This window comes from Pantherophis guttatus, chromosome 13, assembly GCF_059756535.1.
Source record: "Pantherophis guttatus breed Tessera chromosome 13, ASM5975653v1, whole genome shotgun sequence".
Taxonomy (NCBI): domain Eukaryota; kingdom Metazoa; phylum Chordata; class Lepidosauria; order Squamata; family Colubridae; genus Pantherophis; species Pantherophis guttatus.
The window spans coordinates 15210747-15222709 of record NC_142075.1 but is presented as its reverse complement, the minus strand read 5'-3'; the positions used below and the strand labels follow the sequence as shown (position 1 = coordinate 15222709).

At 38.7% G+C, this 11963-nt stretch overlaps 1 protein-coding gene across 1 annotated transcript; it reads left to right on the top strand.

Moving 5' to 3' along the window:
• The first annotated feature begins 920 nt into the window (after window positions 1–920).
• BCL2A1 (BCL2 related protein A1) lies at window positions 921–7680 on the top strand. The gene is made up of 2 exons (XM_034421405.3): window positions 921–1601; window positions 7434–7680. The coding sequence occupies exons 1-2, from the start codon at window positions 1191–1193 to the stop codon at window positions 7542–7544; spliced, it is 522 nt and encodes a 173-aa protein (XP_034277296.2). The 5' UTR covers window positions 921–1190; the 3' UTR covers window positions 7545–7680.
• Window positions 7681–11963: the final 4283 nt, after the last annotated feature.

Sequence of the window (11963 nt, the reverse complement as noted above, 5' to 3'; positions counted from 1 at the left end):
AGAAGAAGTGTGCTCTCTGTTTATATATTCATGCCTTGCCCTGTGTTGATGGGAGAGTTCTTGGTGGTTCCTGGATTAAGTTGTTGTTTATTGTTTGACAGTTTGTCTGTCTGTTATTCCTTGATTTGGGGAACTACACATTTCCCATTCTTAAATAACTATCACATGGATATGTTTATTTTATTTTATTTATTTATTTTGTCAAGCATGTATTAGATAACAGATAAAAGTATAAACATGATTATGAATACATGAAATGGATACGTATAAAATTAATAATTGTTATGAGTAATTTGTTTTTTCTGGTTTTGGGGGTTATTAGTGGTACGTATAGTTTAATGACTCTTTTGACTTCGAGAGAAAAAATGTTATAATGGTCTTTGGCAGTATTACAGCTAGTGCATAGAATTTGCCAATCAAGAGATGAGAGGTCGGTATCTAAATGAGATCATAGTTGGCTATAAAAAGTTACAATTGGGGATCCCATCATTTGATGATTTTTGTAAGGTTGTATATTGAGACAAAAGTCAATCATGCTGTGGTCACTGTTGTAATTATTATAATTAATAATATTAATTAATCAAGGCAATATTAATGTACCGATTAATAGCAATAATTACAAGAGTCGCATATGTTCTCAGCTGTGCTTGGTGTAGAAAAAAATCCATGCCCCATGGAAACTAAACTCTTGTCACACAAGAAACGGAAAACAGAGAAACAGGGTGCAGGTTGCATGTTCCAAGTACGTTAGTGAAATGTCGAAATATTATCCAACACGTGGTACTTGTATCAGTATATGCCTCCTAGATTTGGTAACCTTAAACCAGCTTTTATTTGATGTTTTATTTGATATGGTAGAGTTTCAACACTTCCTCTAAATTGCATTTCGAGAATAAATCATGTTAGAAGTCTCAGCTACACAGCTGCTGTATTTTTCCCTCCCTCGGATCACAAAACTTTCACTTCCTAATCACATGTGCTATGTTGATTTACATATGGATATTTTATGCGCGCAGTGATGGTTATTGACAAGGCTTTCAAAAAAAGGAAAATTCCACCCTCAGATGGAAAAACCTGAAGTTGTTTCGTGAACTGCCGAGCGACAGGCCACTCATTCTTGAAAGCTCTGCTGAGAATCAAGTCCTTCTCTCTTTTTTTGTTCTCTGCAGTTATTATTTTTTTTTTTTCAAATGGAAAGCTACAATTTCCTTTATGTGAACACCTTGGTGCAAGATTACCTGAAATACATTTGTCAAGAGGCTCAACTTGCAGCGGCCCCAAACCGAGTGGCTGAAGTCCTACGGAAAGCCGGATCTTCGGCGCAGAAAGAAGTCGAAATCAACCTGAGACCTTACGTGGACTCACTGGAGATTCGTTCTGTAGAAGACGCTAGTAACATTTTCAATCAAGTGATGGAAAACGAATTTGAAGATGGGAAAATTAACTGGGGACGCATTCTGACAATATTCCTGTTTGGCGGAATCCTGGCTAAAAAACTCCAAGGACCTTTGGCAAAAGAAAACTTGAAACAGATCTCTTATTTCATCACAGACTATATCATGAGCACCAAAGGAAAGTGGATCAGTGAGAATGGAGGATGGGTAAGTTTTCTCAGCCTTTTTGTTGTTCAGAGATGCTAAGTTGTGCTCGAGACCCCATGGACCACCCTCCTGTCCTCCTCTCTCTCTCTCCGAGTCTGCCCAAACTCAAACTGACATTATCTAACATCTCCTCCTCTGTTGTCCCCTTCTCTTTTTGCCTTCGATGTTTGCCCTTTAGCATCACTAATTTTTCATGCAGAACTCGAGACCAAAAGCTCACGGAATTGGATATTAATTTAACAGCTCGTAATAATGCAACACATCTTTATATTGATTTAACTATACTGAATTTTTGTGCTGATCTCTCAACGTCTAAGGTACTGCAGCGTTTGCTTAAACCTTACCTTATATCAGTAGTGTTGTGTGTAGTATCCATAAATAGACTCAGAATAAATATAAAAGACATCTGTAAATCTACTTGCATGTTGAAATGGAAAACTCACATTAGTGACGAGGGGTTTGAATGAATATTCTAGTAAATACAAAATTGTATTGGCCAAAATTGTGGAAACCTTTTGGGAAAGGCTTTTTTGAGGTTTGATAGCTAATAACACCACTTTTTGGGGGAGTTTCAAGATAACCATATTCCACTGCTGGAATGGCCTGGGAATAGCCCAGACCTTAACCCAATTGAAAATCTATGGAGCCAACTAAAGAAACTTCTTAGTCAGAAGCGACCCAGCAATAAAACCCAGTTAATAGAAGCCATCATTCAATCTTGGTTTCACATTATAACAGCTGCAGAACTAAAAGACTTGGTTCACTCCATGGGAAGACGTTGTAAGGCCGTAATTCATGCTAAAGGTTACCCAACTGAGTATATCTCGTTTTTTCTACCTGTTTCACTTTTCTTCTTTATACTGTAACTGATATTCTAATAGCAAATCCTTCATAAAAGTTATTGCATTACATTCTTGATTAAATTATCTTTCCATTGATTTATAATTTTATCGTACTACTCCCCCAAAAAAGGGGGGGTGTTATTAGCTAAGTTTTAGAAAATACACTTTTCCCAAAAAGATTTCCACAATTTTGGCCACTACTGTATTGTCTTATAAAGTGCAACTCGATAGTACAACCCAAGAGAACATTTAACCCCACAGAGTTCAAAGAGTTTATTTCTATGCAATATGGGTAAAATTATTCCTAAAGATCAGAAAAATTCAATAGTGTGGTAATAATATCGTGGAACTCAGTGGAATTTTGTTTTTGAATGGGTAATTGGCATTTATTAAAATTCTATCTATCAATCATCTATCTACCTACCTACCTAGCTACCTACCTACCTACCCACCCCTCATTTCTTTTAGTTTTAAGAGTCTTCCAGGCCACTCAGGCATCAAGTTACATATTAAATCAAACTCTGGCTTGCCTGCTTTGAGGTTTTAGGTTTGCTAATTATTTGCCTTGAAACACAGCAAAAGAAACTTTCCATAGCAAAAGAAACACACAGTAGCATATTCTTCTTCCTCAAGGGGAACAGGAACTTGCAAAATGCCTGGTTTGTTTTTTTTGTGTGTTCCTAAAATACGTGGCAAAGGGTGAGATACTGGCAACCTGCAACGCAATCCTGAAAATATTGATTCCCCATTAACTGCAGCCTTGCTGGGATCTTTCAGAAAAAGGAGTCTCTCCCCATTCATTTCAAGGACACACTGTAGTCAAGGAAAAGAAAAATGATCCTGCATTTAAGATTCAGAATTCCCCAAAGAGGAATCAAATAGAAAAAGGTTGTATTCTCTGCAAATCTAAGATGGCTTTTTCACTTTGATGTTTGGGGGGAAACCCCTAATCTTCCTTTCAGGGAATTATAGCAATTCTCAATTCCTGTATATGACTATTTCCCTATTAATCATGATCTGCAGTGAGATTTCTGTGGGTGTATCTGAGAGCCACATCTATATCTAAAGCATACTGTGTTTTTCCCTTGGAGTTTCCATTCAATGTCTACAAAATAGAAATTTATTTATTTATTTATTAAATGTATTTATATACCACCATTCTCCCAAAGGACTCAGGACAGCGAACACAAGTTAAGAAACAAGTACAATAAAATCATAATTTAATCCAAATAATTAATTAGTAGTAAATAATAAAGCCCAGAATCAGTCTCAGCCTATTTGTTTGAAAAGCCAAGTCTTCAAGTCCCGACGGAAGGAGCGGAGATCAGGAGCCGTCTGGAGCTCAGTAGGCAATTCATTCCAGAGGGTGGGAGCACTGAGGGCCTTTTTCTCCTAAATCATTTGAGCCGCACCGTAATAAATTGCACCTCGTTGATTCCGGTCAGCTTGGCTTCAGGCAATGTACTGAGCCAAAATAATAGCCAAGAGAACTGGGCTTCTGTTATACTATTAAGGTCCAAATAAGACTTAACCACATTCAGTACTCAACAAAATTTACCGTGCAATGCAGGGGTGGGTTCTACTTACCTTTACTACCGGTTCGCAGCGGGGCCGCACACGTGCTCTTCTACGCATGCGTAGAAGTGTTTTGATGACGTTGGGGGTCAGTGGGCGGAGCCTCCCGCCGATTTTACTACCCATTCTATAGAACCTGTGCGAACCGGGGGCAACCCACCACTGGTGCAATGTGACATCAGCTTGGTATCGGTTTTAGAAGACAATTTTCTTTTTTTGCTTCTTAACTGCCAATAATAAATTGGAAATTTGAGGAACCTCAGGCCTCAGAGCTTTATTTCGTTGGCGGTGTTCCTTGGAACCCTGACAACTTAGTTGATCTGGACAGCATATTGTGTGAACGGTATGTCAAAAAAGCCAATGCAATTCTAGGTTGCGCTAATGGAGGGATAAAACCAAGAACATGTGAAGTTCTAGTACGGCTTTACAATGCCATAGTAAGGCCACACTTGGAATCCTGCATCCAGTTTTGGTCACCACAATGTAAAAAAAGATATTGAGACTCTGGAAAGAGTGCAGAGAAGAGCAACAAAAATGATTTAGGGGGCTGGAGGCTGAAACGGTTACAGGAATTGGGTAGTCTAATGAAAAGAAGGACCAGGGGAGACATGATAGCAGTGTTCTAATATCTGAGGGGCTGTCCCAAAGAAGAGGGAGTCAAGCTATTCTCCAAAGCACCTGAAGGCAGGAAAAGAAGCAATGGATGGAAATTAATCAAGAAGAGAAGCAACCTAGAACTATGGAGAAAATTTTCTTCCTTGGTGAGAATTAATAGATGTTGTGATCTAGGCCCAAGTAGGTATTATCAGACGCAATCAGTTCTAAACAAACAGAATTTATTAGAACAGCTGAGAATTAACTCATTCTCAGCGTAGTCCAAACCAATTCAAACCAAATTCTTTAGAACACAATTCTTCAGCCTTATCACCAACCTTGGTCTACTTTGGCAACCTGCCAAAGGCTTTTCTTGGCAAAAGTTCAGAAGCAGAAGGCGCCGACAAGAAATAAATGCAGCAAGACAAGAAACAAATCTATCAACGTTGTTTTCCGACAAAGAGCCCAAGAGCCGTTGCTGGTCTTTTAAGCCTTATGGGAGGGGCCAACCATCTCTTGGCCTTACTCCCGAGTCGTCCTTTTTGCTTTAGCTGCTCTTGCCTTCTAGCAGCTCTTCTCATGCATGCACTAGGAACAGGCTCCTCCTGTTCCTCTGCCTCTCTGCTGTCAGCCTCTGGAGGCTCCGGAGTCCGGACATCACTCCCCGATGGCCCTGGCCCCATCTCTGCCTCCAACGCAGAGCCCTCATCCGGGCCTTCTCCAGCCTCCAGGACTGGCCCATGTTCTACGTCAGCCTCATCGCTGTCCGACTCCGCTGCCAGCTCCTCAGACTGCTGGCGGACCACAACAGTAGAATGGCTTGTCTTCAGAAATTGTAGGTGCTTCATCACTGGGGAGATTGGACAGCCACTTGTCTGAAATGGTATATGGTCGTCTGCTCAAGCAGGGGGTTGGACTAGAAGATCTCCAAGCTCCCTTCCAACTTACGTTATTCTATGTTCTATGAACACAGGCAGTTGTCTTTTTTTCTGATTCTGCTAGTAGCTTCTGTGACTCTTTCAGATTCTTCTTGCCGGAGTAAAATCTTGAAATTATCCAAGGGAAACCTTAAGACATAATTATGCACGTATAGCTGTGGTGCATCTATGCATTCTTTTTAAAAAAATTGCAAGCTAGGTGGGTTTTTTTTAACATGTTCTGTTACATTTCCGTTCACTTTGATAGCAGTGTCCATCAAATCCAAATCCACCAGATGGCAGCAATAAATCTCCAAAATCAAAATAAAACACTGCAATTTTGTAAAAAAAAAGGGGAAAAAAGGCATAATTAACATGTAACGAACAGTGACTTGAACCCTTGTGAAAAGAGATCTCATCCGATGAGGCTCATTTTTACAGTTCATTTGAAATATTTAAAGTTGAAATATTTAAATATTTAAACTTTAAAATATTTAAAAGTTGTTTTCACAGGAAGCTTGGCCCCAGCTCCATAGTGCAAGATAGATACTTAGCAAGGAGATCCAAAATGTTGGGTGATTTGCAAGCCACAACAGCTGGGTTCACACAAACACTAGGTAAAGCGTGGTTTTTATGCCCGATGAACACCGCTTCAACAATTGTGTCATTATTTCTTTATATCCCACCTTTATTTTTTGGTAAAAATAACTCAAGGCAGCGAACGAATCCAATACTTTGAGTGCACCCAGGATAATCAATCAGACTTCCCGCATCCCACCCCACCCCGAGGGAATGGCTTTATTCATTGCAAGCGATGTATAACGTATTTTTATTTTATTTATTTTTACCCCACCTTTATTATGTTTTATAAACAACTCAAGGCGATGAACATAGCTAATATAGGTAGTCCTCGACTTACGATCACAACTGAGCCCAAAATTTCTGTTGGTAAGCGAGACATTTGTTAAGTCAGTATTGCCCCATTTTACGACCACATTCTTACCACAGTTGTTAAGTGAATCACTGCGGTGGATAACCTGGTTGTTAAGTGAATCTGGTTTCCCCGTTGACTTTGCTTATCAGAAGGTCGCAAAAAAATGATCACGTAACCTCGGGACACAGCAACGGTCCCAACTAGGAACCAGTTGCCAAAGCATCTGAATTTTGATCCCATGATCGTGGGGAACGTTTCAAAGGTCGTAATTGTGAAAAACGGTCGTAAGTCACATTTTTCAGTGCCATTTTAACCTTGAACAGTTGTCAGGGTTCCGACAGATGCCCTAATTAAATCATGAGTCTCGAGCCAAGCTTCAAAAGAAATCCAATTATTTATTAGGAGCTTCATATCAGCACGTTCCCAAGCGAAGCCTACGTAATTTACGCTGTTTCCCCCCTCCCCCCACTTATCAATCACATAAGTCAATGGAACAATTTCGTGGGTTGTAGAGGTCACTCCCCACCAGCTGCTGCAGGTAACCCTGGGATACAGCCTTGAGAGAGATAAGCATGGAATGTGCATCTGTCTTTGGCTGCTGTGCCATTTTGCTGCTTTCCCATCCCCCCTCTGGCCTATGGCAACTCGAGAGCAGGCCGGGGATGCTTTGCGAGTTGACAACAGTCACTAAACGAACTGTTGTAATTTGAGGACCACCTGTACTCCTTCCTTCTCCTATTTTCCCCACAACAACCCTATGAGGTGGGGTTGGGCTGAAAGAAAGGGACTGGCTCAAAGTCACCAGAGTTGGCTTTGATGCCTAAGGCAGGACTAGAACTTCTATGATTGGCTCAACATCACCCAGATGTCTTTTATGCCTGACTAGAATTTACCGCCTCCTGGTTTCTGGCCAGGTGCCTTAACCATTCGACAAAAGTGATTCTCATCATCCTTTTCTCTTTGCTTGCAGGACAATGGCTTTAGAACCAAATTTGAGGATAGAAGCTCCTGGGTATCCCTATCCACTTTGAAGACAAAGATCTTGGCTGTTTTCTCCATCTTCAATCAATATCACTCATAAACCTGGTCAATGCTTTTCTTGAGGATGTTACACTGGGATGACTTCCCTCTTAGTAGAAGACTGAGAACGCTTACTGAGCTCAAGAGGGAAAGGGGGGAGAATATTATATTTCAAACTTTATTTATATGTTATTTATAATATATATATATATATATATATTTCTTTTGTGAAATTGCTTGCAGATATTAGTGTGCAGTAAAACGAACAGTTTAAATGCTCAGCATAGAAATTATTTCTATCTCGTCAAGCAGTGACCTTACAATGATGTAGAATTAGCTCATCCAGTGGTATTTACATCAATATTGCAAGTCTGAAATTGCAACTCTCACACCCTCCTATACAACCTGAGAAGCTAGGGAGGGTCCTTTTGAGCCTCTTTCTCTACCCATTATGCAGCTGAGGGCTAAGCCCTTTCTTTTCTGATTATTCCCTAAGGAAGCATTTCTTCACCCTGACTCTCCAAGGTCTTTCTCACATACCATTACACCTGACACGGTAAATCATTATTTCTTTAGCCACAAAATAAGTCATGAAGCACAATGGCTTGACTCACAGGACATGACAAAGTACCAGCAAACCAATATTACAATTTAAGAGTGTTGCTTAGATCCAGCTGCATTCAACCACAGCTCCTCCAACCTTTACCATGTGGACTACAGGCATTATACTCGTTAATGGTAGCCAACCCTACTATTAAACATTATTTGGGCCTACATATGCTAGGCTATTGCTTGTTTAATTATGGCTAACTGAATACATAATTACGAGTTTAAGTCATAAGACGGCGATAATTTGTTCAGTAAATAGGGATGCAGAATACAACAGAACTGATTTTATAAAACTTGAAGCTAGGGTTGAGCGAATCTCATTTCCATCATCCAGGAGCCTCTTTTGATCATCTTCCAGGATGATCTTCATTCTACATCTGGAACATTCTGTATTTTTCTCTGAACAGGGCACTCTGGCCGTTCCTGAAAATCTAAAGTAAATCTCCCAGAATAGCAAATCGGTTGCCGTGTTCCAGATGGGAACAGTCTGATCCCCGAGCAACTGGATCACCCTGTTCCGGAGGGAAAATGGAATGTTTTTGGGGAAAATAGTATGTTCCATGCCTCAAAGTTTGCACCTCCTGCTCCAACTTTTTTTTTTTTTGCACAATCATTTTACCTACTGTCCCCCAAACACCGTCCCAAATCTATATATATAAAAGCGAAAACCACTCACGCATTAATCACAAAATCTCCAGAAACGTAAAGCCTACAAACTTGAATTTTGCCATGTATGTTCCTCTTGGCTTCTAGGTGCTCAAAGAAAGGATTTTTCGAAATGACCATCAGAGCATTAATATTTCCTATATTATTATAACACCCTCTGATGCTAATTGGTTAGACGTTTTACTCCCTCTCCCGACTTGAAAATAACTCTGGAGAGAAGGGGATAGCATAGGACAGGCTTCTGTGGGACAAGCCTCATGGGGAGAAGGGGCTAGAAAGCCTGAGGGAGAGAAGGGGATAGGATAGGAGATGTTTCTGTGGGTCAAGGCTGTGGGAGAGAAGGGGAGAGGCTTCTATGGGGCCAGCCTGAGGGACAGAAGGGGAGAGGAGAGGATCTATGGGGCCAGCCTGAGGGAGAGGAGAGGCTTCTGTGGGGCCAGCCTGAGGGAGAGAAGGGGATGGGAGAAGATCTATGGGGCCAGCTTGAGGGAGGTAGAGGACAGGAGAGGCTTCTGTGAGGCCAGCCTGAGGGAGAGAAGGGGAGTGGAGAAGATCTATGGGGCCAGCTTGAGGGAGGTAGAGGACAGGAGAGGCTTCTGTGGGGCCAGCCTGAGAGAGAGAAGGAGAGGCGAGAGAATCGATTGGGCCAGCCTGAGGGAGAGGACAGGAGAGGCTTCTGTGGGGCCAGCCTGAGGGAGAGAAGGGGAGTGGAGAGGATCTATGGGGCCAGCCTGAGGGAGAGAAGGAGAGAGGAGAGGATTGATGGGACCAGGCTGAGAGAGAGGACAGGAGAGGCTTCTGTGGGGCCAGCCTGAGGGAGAGAAGGGGAGGGGAGAAGATCTATGGGGCCAGCCTGAGGGAGAGGACAGGAGAGGCTTCTGTGGGGCCAGCCTGAGGGAGAGAAGGGGAGTGGAGAGGATCTATGGGGCCAGCCTGAGGGAGAGAAGGGGATAGAGAGGAGAGGCTTCTGTGGGGCCAGCCTGAGGGAGAGAAGGGGAGAGGAGAGGCCAATCGTAACTACCCATTAATTTTCAAACTCTTAAGTGTCGATTTATCAAGCCCGATCACATAGTTTCGTAGCGGAGCACGGGTATTCAGCTAGTCTTATATATAACCTCCAGCTATGAAAAGGTGGGCCACTCTTATCATAAACTACGGCTTACAACCCGCAAAGGATGGGTGCACACAATACCCTGACTAAGCCAAATCAATTAAACCATCTACGAAAACAGCCCTCATGGAACAAATTAAGTGGTTATCACCACCCGTCATCGGCTAGGAAGGGAGATCACGTTATCAGCAGGGTTGATGGTTATCGCCCAAGAACTGCAGCGAGCTGCCTTCCACCCACGGTGAAAGCTGCAGAAAGAGGGATGCACAAACCGAACCGTTTGTTCCATGCAGGGGACGATTCTTGCAGGAACTGCATCATCTTTGAAATGTTTTCTTTTCTTTGGCTTTTATTCTTTGCATTTAGAACTGCATGTTTGTGCTGTTTTGCAATCCAGAGGCTTGTCTGAAATGAGGGCAGCAACAGATGTCGGCTTAATAAATACAAGTAGTCCTCAAGTTACGACCACAACTAAGCCCAAAATTTCTGTTGCTAGATGAAGCATTTAGGAAGTGAGTTTGGCCCCATTTTGCCACCGTTGTTCAATGAATCACGGCAGTGGTTAAGTTAGTCACACGGTTGTTAAGTGAATCCGGTTTCCCCCGTTGACTTTGCTCGTCAGAAGTTCACCAAAAAGAGGATCCGGGGACCCCCCCCCCGGGGACACGGCAACCGTCATAAGTATGAACCACTGGCCAAGCCTCTGGATTTTTGATCAGGCGACCATGGGGGTGCCGCCACGGTCGTTAAGTGTGAAAAACGGTCGTCAGTCAACTTTTTACAGTGCCGTTGTCATTTTCGAACTGTCGCTAAATGAACTGTTGCAAGTCGAGGACTACCTGTAGCCCTTTTTGTAATAAAATAAAATAAAATAAAATAATAAATAAAATAAAATAATAAATAAAATAAAATAAAATAAAATAATAAAATAATAAAATAAAATAAAATAAAACAAAACAATAAAATAAAATAAATAAATAATAAAATAATAAAGTAAAATAAAAAATAAAGTAAAATAATAGAGTAAAGTAAAATAAAATAAAAAGATAAAATAACACATTGTAAGCCGCCCTGAGTCTCCGGAGAAGGGCGGCATATAAATCAAATTTAAAAAAAATAAAATAAAATAAAACAATAAAACAATAAAATAAAATAATAAATACATAAAATAAAAATAAAGGAAAATAATAAAGTAAAGGAAAAGAAAAGAAAAGAAAATAATTAAATAAAAAAAGAAAAGAAAAGAAACAAAAGAAAAGAAAACAATCAAAGAAAATAAGAAATAAAGTAAAATAATAAAGTAAAGTAAAAGAAAAGAAAGAAAAGAAAAAACAAAACAATAAAGAAAATAAAATAATAAAATAAAGTAAATAAAATAAAAATAAAATAAATAAAATAATAACAATAATTTTATAATAATAATAATAATTAAATAAAAAATAAATAAATAAATAATTAAATAAAATAAATGAAACAAAACAAGAAAAGAAAAGAAAAAAAACAAATAAAAAAAGAAAATAATAAAATAAAATAAAAAATAAAGTAAAATAATAAAGTAAAGTAAAAGAAAATAAAGAAAAAAAACAAAACAATAAATAAATAAAATAAAATAATAAAATAAAGTAAATAAAATAAAATAAAATAAAAATAAAATAAATAAAATAATAATAATTTTATAATAATAATAATAATAATTAAATAAAAAATAAATAAATAAATAATAAAATAAAATAAATGAAACAAAATAAGAAAAGAAAATAAGAAAAAAAAACAAATAAAATAATAAAATAATAAAATAAAATAAAAAATAAAGTAAAATAATAAAGTAAAGTAAAATAAAATAAAGAAAAAAAACAAAACAATAAATAAATAAAATAAAATAATAAAATAAAGTAAATAAAATAAAATAAAATAAAAATAAAATAAATAAAATAATAATAATAATTTTATAATAATAATAATAATAATTAAATAAAAAATAAATAAATAAATAATAAAATAAAATAAATGAAACAAAATAAGAAAAGAAAATAAGAAAAAAAAACAAATAAAAAAATAAAATAATAAAAGAAAATAAAAAATAAAGTAAAATAA

Excerpts from the sequence above, each read along its gene's own strand:
- BCL2A1 (XM_034421405.3), top strand. The coding sequence starts at position 1,191 with ATGGAAAGCTACAATTTCCTTTATGTGAACACCTTGGTGCAAGATTAC. Across the intron at positions 1,602-7,433 it reads TCAGTGAGAATGGAGGATGG|GACAATGGCTTTAGAACCAA; the intron begins GTAAGTTTTCTC and ends CTTTGCTTGCAG.